This window comes from Mycetomoellerius zeteki, unplaced genomic scaffold (assembly GCF_001594055.1).
Source record: "Mycetomoellerius zeteki isolate Tzet28-1 unplaced genomic scaffold, Tzet1.0 scaffold120, whole genome shotgun sequence".
Lineage (NCBI taxonomy): Eukaryota > Metazoa > Arthropoda > Insecta > Hymenoptera > Formicidae > Mycetomoellerius > Mycetomoellerius zeteki.
The window spans coordinates 1,139,358-1,155,075 of record NW_017256127.1 but is presented as its reverse complement, the minus strand read 5'-3'; the positions used below and the strand labels follow the sequence as shown (position 1 = coordinate 1,155,075).

The following is a 15,718-nucleotide window of genomic DNA, read 5'->3' as shown; positions in this document are numbered from 1 at the left end:
ATTAAATCATTAGCAATGGATAAATTTTTTCGCGACCTAACTCTAGAACACGAATGATAGAGCGTTGACATTATCAACCGTTTCAATCATCATTAAAATATATCTAATTTTTATGTATGATAATTAATGAAGCATCTGTATAAAAATAAATAACTTAAATACTGCATTATATAAACTAAATAATATATATTATTCAGATATTTATATCGAGTTCAACAATTTCAAGAAATTTATATCGGCAGTCGATCAATATAAATTTTCTACCTGCATCGTATCTTGGTAATATTACTTCATTTCCTCTAATCTCCAATAGATAGCACTACGTTCAAATTCTGTTTGGGGCGTTCGAGCATCGAGAAATTTTGGGTTAAGTTATCACTTGAAATTTGTCAAAGTTACTCGAACGTCACTGAAAGAAATTGTGGTAACTTGATCCACTGAAGTGGATCGTAAATTCAATAGAGGACAAGAAGAAAAAGAAGAACGTCACTGAACGTCATCGTAACAATGACGACACCTCTTCAAACGCAGCTTTTGAGTGCTTTAGGGAACAAAACAAAATATCTTGCGGAATTAAAGAAAACATTCGCGCGTCCATTAATACAACGTGAGTTATTACTTTTATTAAATACAAACTAAAATTATTTTAAAGAAATGTAATTGAATTAAATAAGAGTCACATAGAAATATTAAATTAATACTGCATGAAATTTGCATAACAAGGGCTGCGTTCCGTTTCATGCATGATGCGCATGATGCATCTTTTTATCCTGTTATTCACCGAATATTAAACAAGGATAAATGATGCATTATGTATGTACATCATGCAAGAAACGGAACGCACCCCATAATAGGATATCTAGATAATTTGTATAATAACTGTTTAAAATATATAGTTGCAGTAAAAGCAATAGAACTGGAACATATAGAAGAAGGTATACTAGAACGGATAAGTAAAAAATATAGCATACCTGAAGAACATGTAGATGAATATTATGCAGCTATTCTTACAATTTTAAAAATATATCTACGTTCGCAATGCCATAATATTAAACCTGTGGAATTTAAACAATGCTTGGAAGAATTGAAGTAAGTGTACATATATGTTAGGTTCTATAGCTCGTACGGCTCGTATAGCTTGTGACAACATTTATACTTTTATATAACAAATAAGCTTATATCTATAACAATAATTGTTATAAAGAATAATTTTAATGATAATATTTTTTTTATAATAGCATCTAAAAAGTTATATGGAATTTTTCTTAGCTATTCTTTATGCATATTACAGATTGAATCCAGAATGTGTGGAAGATTTATCCTCTGTGATTTATGGTCCAAAACAAGCAGACTTATTATTAGGTTTAATTCAAAGAACAAAATTTAATTCACAACTTATATCCTGCAAATGGCGGGTAGATATTATTATCTCATCAAAGTATGTTCGGATTTTTTTAGTAGATATTTATCGTAAAATAATATTTTATAAAAAATTCTTATTTTTTTTCTGTATATGTTGCAGTATATTAAACAGAGTACTAGAACCAACTATTATGATGGAATGGATTTTCAATACAGGTGAATGTGTGACTTTTGAATTATCTTTGGCAAAGTTTCATCAATTGAGACATACTATAGCTATCATTCTTGTTGAGTTACAAGCACTGGAGCGGCATAGCATTTTTAAAACTATTCTGCCTAGCTGACGGTAACGATCTATTATAATTTCTTACTAAGAGCAATTCTGAGATATCAGGGTTTGGTTGGTAATGATTTATTAATTCTCAATTCTAAGCCATATGAGAATATATAAATATTTACATTTCTACTTGTTTATATCCAGTTTATTGTATTATAGATGTAAAAATTATTTGTATTAAAATTATAAGCAAAAATTGTATTATTATTATTATATTATAAAAAAACCTCCGATTTTTCGTAAATGATCGCGTTCAGCAGACTCAATTGCAGGCTCACTGTCGTGGTACTTTTCTTATTGGCTCTCGCCTCCAAGAATGGTAGGAGGTCGGTGCGGCGGTCGTGGTACTGAATCATGAAGTAAGACTAAGGAGACCTAACTAGATAGGATAGGGAGAAAAAAATTAGTCACACAGTTATATCTACTTACAATTAGTCTTACTTCATGTACTGAATGCACCCATTGCGTCTTGATGGTATACGGACTGCTTTTTTGGCGCATGCGCAGCGCATACGGCTGCATAAGGTGCATTCACATGCAAGCGTCAAGCAGCGGGAGCAGCAACCAATCAACGAGGCGATTTTTATAGTGGCGTAAAAAATATTTTTTTACACCACTGCCCGTATCGTCCTTGACGCTTGACGCTTGCATGTGAATGCACCTTTGTGCCTAATTCACACTGGATGTAGCAAGCTTCAAACAGCGGAGCAGCAACCAACCAGCAAAGCGATATTGTTTACGCCACCGTAAATATCGCCTCTGATTGGTTGCTGCTCCGCTGCTTGACGCTTGCTGCGTCCAGTGTAAATTAAGCATTACTATTCGCTAAAAACAGGTCATGTGATTAAAATTGACGAATAACAAGCTCACGATGCTTGACGCTCGACGCTTGACGCTGTCATGTAAGTCCGGATCTACAATAGGTGTTTTAAGCCTTAAGTCGTAAGAAATTGACCAATTACAGTCGAATCCGAGGGGGAATAATCGACTGTGATTCGCCCATTTCTTATGGCTTAAGGCTTAAAACCCTATTGTAGATCCGAGGTAAGGGGCTGCGCAGAATAAAAGGAACAGAGAACGGAAAACAGAGAATAAAGGTACCTTTTCATGCTGACGCTCGACGCTCATTTTCGGCGTCAATGGCTGCGTTCAGCAGAGAAAGCAGCTTTGCAACTGTTGTAAAATTCTTTATCGCAGCCATTATAAATCACGTGATAGAAATTGACGAATATTAAGCGTTAATCACGTGACCTATTTTGACGCTAAAACTGAGCGTCGAGCGTCAATATAAAACACATGATTGAAATTGACGAATATCAAGCGTTAATTTTGATCACGTGATCTATTTTGACGCTGAAAATGAGCATCGAGCGTCATTATGAAAAGACACCTTTATGGCTCTGCACATTGGACGCGGAAACGCTTACCGCGCGGCAAGATGCAACGCAGTAACCAATGACATGAAGAGCTGTAAGTTTATTGGCTATCACGTCACATTTTGCCACGCGGCAAGCGTTTCCGCGTCCAGTGTGCAGGAACCATTAGTTTTTCCGTTAGTGGCGTTGATTAACATTTGTTTAAATTCGGTTAATTTCCGTTCTATATATGTACCTAATCGAAAATTTATTAGAAAGAAGGGTCAAAGAAAATATTTAATTGGGGTGTATAAATAACAAATGACAAAATATAATTTTTAGATATTTAGTGAAAATATTATAGAGCAGTGTAAACCATCTCACTAGCAGTGTAAAGCATCTCACTAACAGTGCTTGACATTTTTGTTGATAGTTTTGACATTATTACTTGAAAATGAGAAAAAAATTCGTGATTCCTTTAATAAAGGACGAGCTCTTAACGTCACATGTTGGGCAGTATTTCGTTCAAGAGATTACCCCTTTACGAGTACTATCTCAAGCTCTTAATTGTAATAAATTTAAAATTGTTATCGTATTGTTTAGAATTAATAAGTTATTGTGAATATATTATTGTATATTGTTAGTGTGTATAAATCACTAGAATAATTGTTGCATTAAGATAGTTTAAAACTTATTTTAATTATTTTGCAGCTACACGATTAGCATTGCAATCAAATGGAGCACATTTTATTTTGAATCATTTTGACACATTTTTTTCCGTTATTGTTCATGGCAGTAAAGTGGAACTCGAGATCTGTCAACGTTCTTTCAATAGAATTCACAAGGGTAATATTCTTTGTGAGATGTTCTATTGTTATATTAAAAATAGTGACATTGCGTTTTTACAATAGATATAAATATATAATTGATTAAAAGAAATAAATTATTTTATCTACATTTGTACATATGTGATTTTTAGCTGTGGAAGTACTTGTGGATGAACAGGAAAAAATATTTGATCATGGCAAAGATATTACAGAGGAAGAGGATAGGGAAACATATCTATGCATTAACAATATGTTGGCGTATTTATTTTCATGGTTTATCTGTCATATGGAAGAACATATAAAAAATGTAAATGAGAGCAATATTGGAAAGGTATGAAACTTACCTATAATATTATATGTTACAAAGTTATATGAATGAAGATATGAATGTTTTTTTGTAGCGTAAGAAATCCACAAAATCAGATATTGAAGAAGAATGGGAGCTATCCAGGCAGAAAGCATTGGAACTTCTGTATAGATGGCTACAGATCCCATTACATAAAATATGGAGACCACCTATTGTTGATAATTCATTTGTCATGTAAATTATGCAGCACTAAAAGTTATTAAGTTTATTTTAAGTTAATTCTAAAATAATGTGTTATAACTATAATACTTGCAGGACTTTAGCACAGATATGTTATAAGATATTAGAACAGAGTAAGGATGCTAAGCAAAAACACATAAGGGAAACTATATTTGAGGTATTGTTATTTACGTTTGAGTGTCCCTTATATAAATGTAATACTAATATTGGCTGATTAATTACTTATTTTGAGTATTAAAAGTATTGTCAATAGTACTTTTAATATTGAAAATAAGTGATTAATTCACGTTAGTATTAGTATTAAATATCTGTAAGGGATACATATGGATCTTATATTAAATTATATCTTATATTCAATTGCAATTTTTATTACAAACAGATTTTAGGAACTTTAATTAAAAAGTACAACCATGGAATAACTTGCGTTGTGAGGATTGTTCAGGTACTTATGAAGTATCTGAATAAATATGTGTAATTTCTATTTATAAAATATTCAAAATACATTGTATGTTACAGTTGGTAAAATTGTACGATGCACTGGCAGTACCAATAGCGGCCGGCGTAGTACATATGGTTACTGAATGTAGCTGCAATGGTTTAATAAAACAAGTGATGAATGAGATAGGCCAAAGCGAAATTAACGAGACGGATAGTCGCAATACGTCTATATTTTTGGAAAATATCGCGATTTTACAGCCCAATCTCATAATTCCTATCCTCGACGATATTTCAGACTATCTATCAAGTGAAGTATGTTTTCATTATAATTCTGCTATTGACTGACTAAAGGATCATTTACACTGACCATAAACTGTTAATTTATACCATAAACTATAAGAAATTTATCAATCGCAGTTGAATGTGAGGAAAATGAAATCGATTATTTTCTATAGCTTAGTAAATTTTTTATAGCTTACAATATAAATTAACAGTTTACGGCAAGTATAAATGATTCTTTAGGGTCTCGGCACAAAAATGGCCATAACTGAGTTGTGAAACATGGTCATAGTTGTAAGTCAATGCACAATATTTTGATCAGCTATAACTGCGACTTGCATTCCATGACTCAGTTATGGCCATCTTTATACTTAGGCCTTAATTGTTTATACAAGAAAGTATTAAAATATATATTCTTATTAAACTTTAAAAGAACATCATTAAATTCTTTTAATAGTTTTATACAATGAGAAACTGTGTGATTGGAATCTTGGGTGCTGTGGTGCAAAAAGCATTGACTGGTGAAGACCTTACGGATGAACAGAAAGATCAACGCAACGAATGTCTGGATAATTTGGAAGACCATATATTGGATTGCAATGCTTACGTGAGATCGAAAGTGCTTCAGACTTGGCAACACTTGTGCTGTGAAGGCGCTGTGCCATTAGCAAGACACGGGAAGCTTTTAGCCCATACTGCGTTACGATTAGAAGATAAGAGCGCAAATGTTCGCAAACAAGCTCTTCAATTGCTGCGTACTCTGTTGCAAAGCAATCCTTTCGCAGGCAAGGTATGTAAATACAAAAATAAAACTTTCAAGATTAAATTGACCTATATATCTGTGCAGTTAAATTGCGTTGAACTCTCTAATTCACTCGATAAAGAGATGGCAAAGTTACAAGAATTACAAACCAATATCGTGAATGCTAGTGGACGTGGTAACAAGCAAAGGTTCCAGCTTTGGGCTGTTTTACAATCTGATATAAAGGCAGCAATAAAGGAAATTCTGGAAAATAATGAGGAATATACAGATAGTTTGTATTATATTTATATTATATTTCTTGATGTGAATTATCTCTCTCAATGAATTATTCAGTGGCTTCTTTATTGTTCCGCTTGCAAAATATATTATGCGTGGTCTACAATGGCAGTATCAGTAATGAATGAGGCTGTGAGAGTAAGAAATTGACCAATTACAGTCGATTATTCTTCTTACATTCAACTGTAATTGGTCAATTTGTTACTTTTACAGTCTCATCCACTACTGCTACTGCCATTGTAGACCATGCATAACAAGATCAATTGTATGAATTTCTTTGTAGATGTAGAACAAGAGAACATTGATCCAAATCATGCCTTCGAGCATGTGAGACAATTATTATTAAGCCGAAAAGTCACTGAAGCGGTGACATACCTGTGGAAAACATGTATGACATTAGAGCAAATTTCTGGAATAGAAAATTTTTCCACTGCAGCGAAAGAGGAATTTTTACTTTCCTTTTTATTGAAGATTTTCATAGAGTCAGAAAATGGATCGCCAAATGATGAAAATGCAAACGACGCGCAAAGTTCAGAACAAGACAACAACAAGAAAGAGGAATTAAGATTACGAAAGCGTGTTATAGATTATTTAAAAGTATGGAACATAAAATTCAACGTTGCGATCCTTTTGAACCATTGTATATTTGTATGTATTATATATTTTTTGCTGCAGAATTGTCTGAAGTTTGCTACCGAGTTGGAGAAGGCAATACCAATGGCAGAAAAATTGCTGTTTTCTACGTGTGCTGGAGATGCTGTTGAATCGTGCACATTTTTAGGAACTGCTTTCCAATTCGGAGTAACCGGAGCGGCCAACTCTATGCGTGAGGCTCTGTTTCAAGTATTCCATCGCGATCAGTCTGTGCGTAATAATGTGGCCGGAGTGTACAAAGAGATCTACCTTAATATGAATAACGATAAACGATCAACCCGTCAAATAGCCGTTGCTCGTGCGAATCGTTTGATCGAATTGATGAAGGAATTAAAGCCTGGACAGAGCTCGGCTTTGACACTGCTGATTGTGACGTGGTATGAAAACGGAGAATTAAACAGTGAATTGCTACAAGTAAGTATATTTAATAATTGAGATATGGGTTTCCGAGATGGATTATATATTCCATTCTTTTCAGATTCCTTCTTCCATTAATTCCATTATAATTCCCAATCAATCTGTTAAAACCGAGACATACAGGGTAGTCCATTTTAATTAATACAGACAATTTTCTTCGAAATTATTAATGATTTAAAAAAAAATGTTTCAGATAAAAGTGGTACGGTTTTGAGGGGGAAATATTTTGATCATGTTTTCTTTTCTAAATAGAGACGCTAAAAAAATAAAGGCCATTTCAACTTTTTTAAATGGGATTATAATTTTTTAAATATAATGTCATTCCTCTATTTATTCTGTTATAAAAGTATTTTAAGATATATATATATATATAGATATATAGAGATATCAAAAGTCAATAGTTTACGAGATATTTTATACTTTATTCTGGCACATATTAGTATGAAGTATTAAATATCTCGTAAACTATTAATTTTCTTATAATTGTATCTTATTCAGCGATAAGTTATAATATTTTGAGTATTTTAAAAATAAAGTGACAATGTACTCTAACGAATATTGCATTTGTAGGTATTATGGGAAAAATTCTCCATGAAATATCCGGATACTTCTTCAATAGATAGCAGAACCGCATTAATGATAATAACGATGACAGCTCAGGCAAAATCTAACATAGCATCTGATAATCTGGACGTGTTAATGAAGATAGGATTAGGTCCACGCGCGAAAGACGATCTTCTTTTAGCACGAGATGTTTGCAGAATGTTGTTAAAAATCAAACAAAATAACAAGGATGTCGAAAAGCCACCTTTGAGGTAAACCTCTGAAGATAAAAATAATTCGAAGCTTTTGGGAAATTATTAATGAAAAACATATTTTATCATATAGGTATCCTAATAATCATGATATGTTCAAAGAGATCATGACGTTATTAACAGATTTTTTTACTAGTACAGAAGTAAATGCTTACATTTCTTTTGCAACAGATGCAATTAATGTTATATATCATGTAAGTAAGATTGTCGTATGTTAATTAAATGCGCGTGCTCTTAGTGCCAAAACACTGCCGTGATACATTTGGAATATCACGCTGAGAAAATTTTACTTTGCAGTTGGCGAATCAGCCGGATAAATTGATAAAGGAATTATTATTGAGCATCACCAAAAAAAGTCAGTTTATGAATGAAGAAACAAATGAAATATCAGATGTATCGAGCATTGTACTCTCCAAGTTACTTTACATAATCGGACACGTTGCCATCAAACAGTTAGTTCATCTAGACGTGTCCATTTATAAAGAACTGAAGCGTAGAAATACGCTACGAGAGATGCAGGGTAAGAAAAAGAAACGAATAACGAAAAGCATATGTACGACATCTGATAGGGCTAAATCGATGAACATGTCAACCTCATCGAACTTGTCAACTATTCAACGAGCCTTTCGAAATAAAGAAACCTCGATATTGAATGAGGATAACGGCGAAGAAGCATTAGAGGGTGCAGTAGACGACGTCGAGGCAGAGTTCGTGACCGGCGTACTCGAACATGAAATTGTTACTGGGGGTGGCTTGCTCGTGAAATTTGTGTACGTATTGAGAATTGCAAGAATAACATTCAGTTATTAGATATTAAAATTAATATACAGGATGGCCCATCGAAAACGACTGAATAACTCTTACAAAAATGATTTTTCGAAAAAACGCAAAAATAGGTCAATTTGTATTGGGAGAGGAACATCTTTTGACGTACAATTCTTACCCTCAACTTCAACCTCCTAAGCGAGGGTGTCAATTCCTAAAAAATTTCAAATGAGAAGGGGGGGTCAAATGATATATCATTAGAAAAGTCTTTTAATTCCCTACATTCCTTTTGATACGTTTGATTTTTTAAATTTGATCAATTCGTTCAGAAGATACAAAGTGTTCAATCTAAAACAAACAAATCTTCATATTTTCAAATGTACGTATTTAGACATCCCTCGCAATTTATTAATGGACTGATTCGATAGATAATTAATAAAGAAAAAAGTTTGAAGATATGAAGATCTGTTTGTTTTAGATTTAACACTCTGTATCTTCTAAACGAATTGATCGAATTTAAAAAATCAAACGTAGGAATGTAGGGAATTAAAAGACCTTTCTAATGATGTATCATTTGATCCCCCCTTCTTTTTGAAATTTTTTAGGAATTGGCACCTACGCTTATGCCCGTATCACACTACGCATTGGAGATTGAGGATTACGAATTCGATCAATCAGATAATTTTAATTTTAATCCGTTTCGTTCTAATTGGCTGAATTCTAATCCTTAATTCGCAATCCTTAGTCTCCAATGCGTAATGTGACACGGGCATTAGAGAATTGAAGTTGAAGGTAAGAATTATTAAGAGACGTCAAAAGATGTCTCCCTCTCAACACAAATCGACCTATTTTTGTGTTTTTTCGATAAATCATTTTTGTAGGAGTTATTCAATCTGTTTCGTTTTCGATGAGCCACCCTATATGTAGCAATTATTTACAGTCCATTGATATTGGATGTGTGTCAATATCCCGATAAGTATAACAATGAGAACGTGCAAGCAGCAGGTTCTCTCGCACTCAGCAAAATGATGACGGTCAGCTCTGAATTTTGCGAACAATATTTGAGACTCTTGATCACCATATTGGAGCGATCGCCATATCCCGGGATCCGATCGAATACGCTGATTGGATTAAGTGATCTTGCTACTAGATTTCCTAATCAAGTGGAACCATGGTCGAAACACATTTATGGCAGGTAAGTTGGTTTTTGTACATCAATTTTTAACATTTAAAATAAAAATCTTAATCAGATTAATAATTAAATTTTATGACATTAAAAAAAACATTTAAAAAAATATTTTAAAAGTTATTAATTTTTTTAAGCTTTTGTTTATACAACAGTTTGTCTTATTTCATATAAAAACAGTAAAAAGATTGGAGGAAGTAAGATGATATTATTATATCAATATTTATCTTGTCTATAGACTTCGAGATGAGGATATAAATGTGCGTAAGACATGCGTTCGTATATTGTCGAATTTGATAATGAGAGAAATGATTCGCGTAAAGGGACAAGTTTCGGAATTAGCCCTATGTATCATTGATGAAGATGAACAGATACGCCGGGATACGAAAGAATTCTTCAGTCAACTTGCTCAAAAAGGCAATGCTCTATACAATATAGTGCCTGATATATTATCACGTTTAGCAGATCCTCAGTTGAATCTTAAGGAGAAACATTTCCAGGAAACCATTAGGTAAGTATTATACTTAAAGTATGTATAGCAGCAAGAAATCTGGACGCTTTGTAAATATTGTTATAATTTGCAGATATATTCTCAGCCTAATGCAGAAGGAAAAGCAAATCGATACTATAATTGATAAGATTTGCACTAGATTTAAATTAGCCGCCACAGAGAGACAGTGGCGTGATCTTTCGTATTGTCTTTCGCTTTTACAATTCAGCAGAAAAAGTAAGTGAGATAATTTATGATTAATAAAACGTAATTTATCAAAAGAGAATAATCCTGTTTTATCTTTCTTAAAGGTATACAACGTCTCATCGAAAGTTTACCATTACTGAAAGAGAAAATTCATTATAAACCAGTATTAGCGGCCTTACGAAGTATAATTGAGCAAACGAAGAAAAAGGTGGATGCGAAAGCAGTTTGTATAGAATTAGAAGAGAAAATACAGGAACTTGTGGACGCTAAGGATAACGAAATGACAGATAATGAGATAACAGACAGTCGTTTAATGCCACCACCATCTACTATTGTGTCGAGGAACAAGAAAAGTATTCGTCGAAGTAGACGTAAGAGTATGACGTCGAGCGATGAAGATGAAGATAGCTCCGATGACTCTGAAGAAGATGACAATGTACTCTTTATAAAATGTAAGTTTAAAATCGATCTTAATGTTAATGTTTTTTATACATTGTTTGTGTGTTATTAAGAGAATATACATACAGCACAATATTATATTAAATAGGTATGCACAATAGAGATAATTTAGATTATAAAATTAAATATTTCAGTAAACATTTGTGTAATAATTGTATATATGTGTATTTTTAAAATGTACACATTGATATCTCAAAGAAAAATTTTATACTTATTTCACAGCAAAAAATAATACAAAAAAGTCATCCAGTAAAGAAAATATTTTTCATGCAAAGTCAAGTGAAGATAATTCTGATGTCAATAAAGACTCGGTTACCACGATATCTGTGAAACACGGTATTGGTTTTTCTAACTTAATTTTTTGTATTGTAATTTAGTAATTAATAGAATGAACAACTTTTGGTATCTGTAGTCAGATTTTGGTGTGAACAATAATATTTATTTGGATATATGCACATATACATGTAAATAAGAAATTCTTATTTACCAGAAATTGTTTTTGAAATTTTAAGTTAGAATTTCATCCACTTACATATACATATATTAACAATTATTTTTAATTAATATATATCATGTATATAATTTATTTATTATATATTACTTTACTCTAGAATTTTTTCAAATAATAAATTCTAAATAATAAATGAATAATGTGATATGTAATAAATAAATTACGTGTATATTATATATATATATATATGATAAATATTGAGTAAAAATAATTTTTTATTCATATATAAATTAATAACAAACAAATATATCAAACATTTTTGAAACTATTATAATATTACTAAATAAAGTTATAGCTCTCTCAGTTTCTATTATTTGCAATTATATATAATTTTGTTATGAACACTTTACGAAAACTGATGATCTGATTGACAATAGGGATAATGTATTCATTATTTCTATGCATGTGTATCTGTGTACAAAAGATGTGATAGAGAATAATAGTAACACAAATTTATTTTACTTTCTTATAGGTAAAAAAAGAGCAAAGGAAGACATACGACGCTTAGTAATATTAACTCGTCGCCGTCTCCAAAACGAACTAAAACGAAAGAATTGTTGCGCGCAACAAGGAGTTCAGTTCGATTACGCAAATGATTTACTTGTAAAATTAAAATATAAAGTTTTTTAACACACAAACGTAATATTATATGAGTTCTATATAGTAACAATAGTACAATTAGTAATTATGTTATAAAGTAAGTATTAAATTTGTTGTACACATTAAGTATAATCGATATTTGAAATATCAGTATTTTTTGCGATATTTAGGCGAAAATCTGGGCTTAATTAAAAATAAAAAGTAATGTAAATTGATGTAGAAAGGTATGATTTTTATAAATAAAGATAATTCTTATATTACTAAAAAGACAATGTAATAGAATAAATTTAAATAGAAGCATTAAAAGACAACGAACTTAGACGCTAATCTTATACAGAATAGTTATATTAATCTTATTTATTAGTCATATCTATTAAAGATGATTAAGCTCCAATTAACTTATTAATTATTGACAATTAATTTATAAGTCACTCACACCAGTAGAATTGTTCACAGCAAAATTTTTATCTATATATAATTTATTGTTTCTAATCTCATTTTTATTTCCGTGTGTCAAATAAAAAATAACTAGTTCTATCCACATTAACAAAGTAATATAAATATTGATTAAGTTAATCGTTGATTAAATTAATCAACGTTTAGTCGCCTTCAGCGTGAATTTTAGATGACATCATCGTTAGATAATATACATATTATGTCATTGATAGTAGGCAGGGCTGGGTATGTATTTGAAAAATAGTATTTATAAGACAATTGTATTTTGTATTTTAGTGAAGCACAAAAATATTTTGTATTTTGTATTTCAGTAATAATAATGAAAGATTGAAAGTATTTTCTATTTAAATACTAAAATTGACAGTTGATCATAATATTAATACATGTTCAGCCCTGATAATAAATATTATTATTATATTATTGTTGGATATTAATTGATATAAGTGTCGGTAATATCTGTGTTAGTTAATTCGTCAATATAGTTGCCAATAGTTGCTGTTGGTGCCGTTGGTGGTCACAAAAGTTTCAGACATGTACCACTAGTGCGTGTTTGTAATCATCATATTTAAGATATTCTTTAGGAAAATGACGTCGATATTGAGAAGCTATTGGAGATTATCGCGAAGTTTACCATTTGCTACGCCAAAATGTAATGGAATATTAATTAGAAAAACGATATTTCTATTGAATTATATAATAACATACGCTTGTGTTTGACAGGTTATGCTGTCGCATCTCCGACATTGATAAGATGTAATACTACGACTAGCAGCGAGAAGACCGAGAAAACTGAGACTCGTCGTATGTACAATTTATTTATTTAACTTAATCATAAATAAGCTATTGCAATTTGTCTAAATTTGGCAGAGGTTATTAATTTTCTCTTTAATTTTTGTTAGCAAAAAAAGTAATACTAAAATGTCGATATATATGTAAAATATTTAACAAAATCATTAGTTTATTCAAATATCTTCGCAGCCACGATACGGAAACCCAGTCATGTTGATGTTGATCGTCTGATAAACTTTGGTCGCTATATCAATGATTGTCTACCTAAATACATACAACAAGTACAGCTGACTGCTGGTGACGAGTTGGAATTGTTAATCACTCCTGATGGCATCATCCCAACGTTTACATTTTTAAAAGATCATCATAATACACAGTTTGTTAATCTGTCAGATATTACTGCTTTAGATGTACCCAGTAGACAATATAGATTTGAGGTAAATTTGCTTTATATGTATATCTATATATATAAAGAAATCTGAATATTTTATATTGACATATAGGCAATAATAAGATTGAAAGACCGCTAATGTTAAACATAATAGTTTTAAATTAAGAAGCGCCATAACGGTCAGAACGTTAAGATGTTGAACTATTGTAAATTCATTTAAATGAATTAATTTTCAGAAATGATAATTGCGTGCCGATATGGTTGTCGGACTTTCAACGCAATCAAATCTGAAATTAATAATCCCCCCAAAATTCCCCAACTTATTGTCTCGTGTAGTCTAAAGGCTTAGGACGCTCGCACGGAATGCAAGAGATCCGGGTTCGACTCCCGACCGAGGCATTATTTTTCGCAATAAGTTTTATTACAGTTTTTAAGTTGGGGAATTTTGGGGGGATTATTAATTTCAGATTTGATTGCGTTGAAAGTCCGACAACCATATCGGCACGCAATTATCATTTCTGAAAATTAATTCATTTAAATGAATTTACAATAGTTCAACATCTTAACGTTCTGACCGTTATGGCGCTTCTTAATTTAAAATTATTATGTTTGACATATAGGGTTATAAATAGACAATAAGATTTTACTTATAAATAAACTATTATGTTGTATTTATCATTACAGCTTGTCTATAATCTACTATCATTGCGATATAATTCACGTATCAGAGTGAAAACGTATACTGACGAGTTGACGCCAGTTGATTCCCTCTACAGTGTATTTAAAGCTGCTGATTGGTACGAGCGAGAGGTATGGGATATGTTTGGTGTATTCTTCTCGAATCATCCGGATCTTCGTAGGATTCTTACAGACTATGGCTTTGAAGGACATCCACTGAGGAAAGATTTTCCACTCAGTGGATATGTTGAGGTAATTATTCAACAAACATTTGTATATCATTGTTTTTAACGTAATAATAAATTGTTTATATTTTAAAGAATTTAATAATAATTTTTGTTAAATTCTTTAAAATATAAACCCCTAAATTTTAATTATTAAATTTTATTAAAAAATCAACGATTAATGTTTCAGGTTCGCTACGATGACGAACATAAAAGAATAGTGATTGAACCATTAGAATTGACGCAAGAATTCCGTAAATTTGAACTAGCCGCCCCATGGGAACAGTTTCCTAACTACCGGGATGCTCCAGCAATTGCTGAACCTATCTCGAAAGAAAAATAAGTGCTTTCATTTAGATCATAGTCACTTAGATCATAATTCGAGCAAGCAGGTATAAATATATCGATAAAGTGTAAAATATATGATAAATATTCTTTTCTCTTGTGAACCATTTCTAAGTGTCCAATTCGGGCATTTGTTTTGGAAATATAGAGAATAATGTTACAACTGTATTTATTTCAAAACATGATCTAGATTGCAACATTTATGTTATTTTCTCAAAAAATTCTAATCTTATGCTATTTTATATTGATTAATTTCGACTTCACCCTTATTTATAAAATATAAATAAAATTATAATTATAAAAATGTAAATAATAATATACACAAATTATAGTATGTGTGAATAAAAGAATAGAATTTAAATAATTTTTTTAATAATTTGAATACGTAACGAGTTAATACGAAAAATGCCAATGAACTCTATTCTGAAACATTAGTTTTATTTTGTGTATTTGTATAGAGTTATATAAACATAATATATTTTTTTATATATTACACATTTTTACAAACTACTTATGATCTACTCATAAGGCATTATTTCCGGCGGAT

General features: G+C 31.3%; 3 protein-coding genes across 4 annotated transcripts; all 3 read left to right on the top strand.

The window, feature by feature from the left end:
* The first annotated feature begins 351 nt into the window (after nt 1–351).
* Nucleotides 352–1,706, top strand: LOC108731088 (COMM domain-containing protein 5). The gene is made up of 4 exons (XM_018461176.1): nt 352–607; nt 897–1,089; nt 1,292–1,438; nt 1,523–1,706. The coding sequence occupies exons 1-4, from the start codon at nt 508–510 to the stop codon at nt 1,704–1,706; spliced, it is 624 nt and encodes a 207-aa protein (XP_018316678.1). The 5' UTR covers nt 352–507.
* A 1,777-nt stretch (nt 1,707–3,483) lies between these two features.
* Nucleotides 3,484–12,328, top strand: Cap-D2 (CAP-D2 condensin subunit). Of its 2 annotated transcripts, XM_018461315.1 has the most exons (20): nt 3,484–3,623; nt 3,766–3,900; nt 4,034–4,212; nt 4,283–4,422; nt 4,504–4,585; nt 4,808–4,870; nt 4,945–5,178; nt 5,603–5,935; nt 5,993–6,179; nt 6,468–6,781; nt 6,860–7,252; nt 7,826–8,070; nt 8,144–8,264; nt 8,368–8,840; nt 9,776–10,030; nt 10,260–10,532; nt 10,606–10,748; nt 10,823–11,170; nt 11,400–11,513; nt 12,161–12,328. In XM_018461315.1, the coding sequence occupies exons 1-20, from the start codon at nt 3,509–3,511 to the stop codon at nt 12,316–12,318; spliced, it is 4,305 nt and encodes a 1,434-aa protein (XP_018316817.1). In that variant the 5' UTR covers nt 3,484–3,508; the 3' UTR covers nt 12,319–12,328. The 2 variants fall into 2 exon arrangements, with proteins under 2 accessions (XP_018316817.1, XP_018316818.1); XM_018461316.1 differs by lacking the exon at nt 11,400–11,513.
* A 924-nt stretch (nt 12,329–13,252) lies between these two features.
* On the top strand, nt 13,253–15,314 carry ND-30 (NADH:ubiquinone oxidoreductase core subunit S3). The gene is made up of 5 exons (XM_018461192.1): nt 13,253–13,393; nt 13,465–13,545; nt 13,723–13,970; nt 14,609–14,854; nt 15,017–15,314. Exons 1-5 carry the CDS (start codon nt 13,330–13,332, stop codon nt 15,167–15,169), a joined length of 792 nt encoding a protein of 263 aa, XP_018316694.1. The 5' UTR covers nt 13,253–13,329; the 3' UTR covers nt 15,170–15,314.
* Nucleotides 15,315–15,718: the final 404 nt, after the last annotated feature.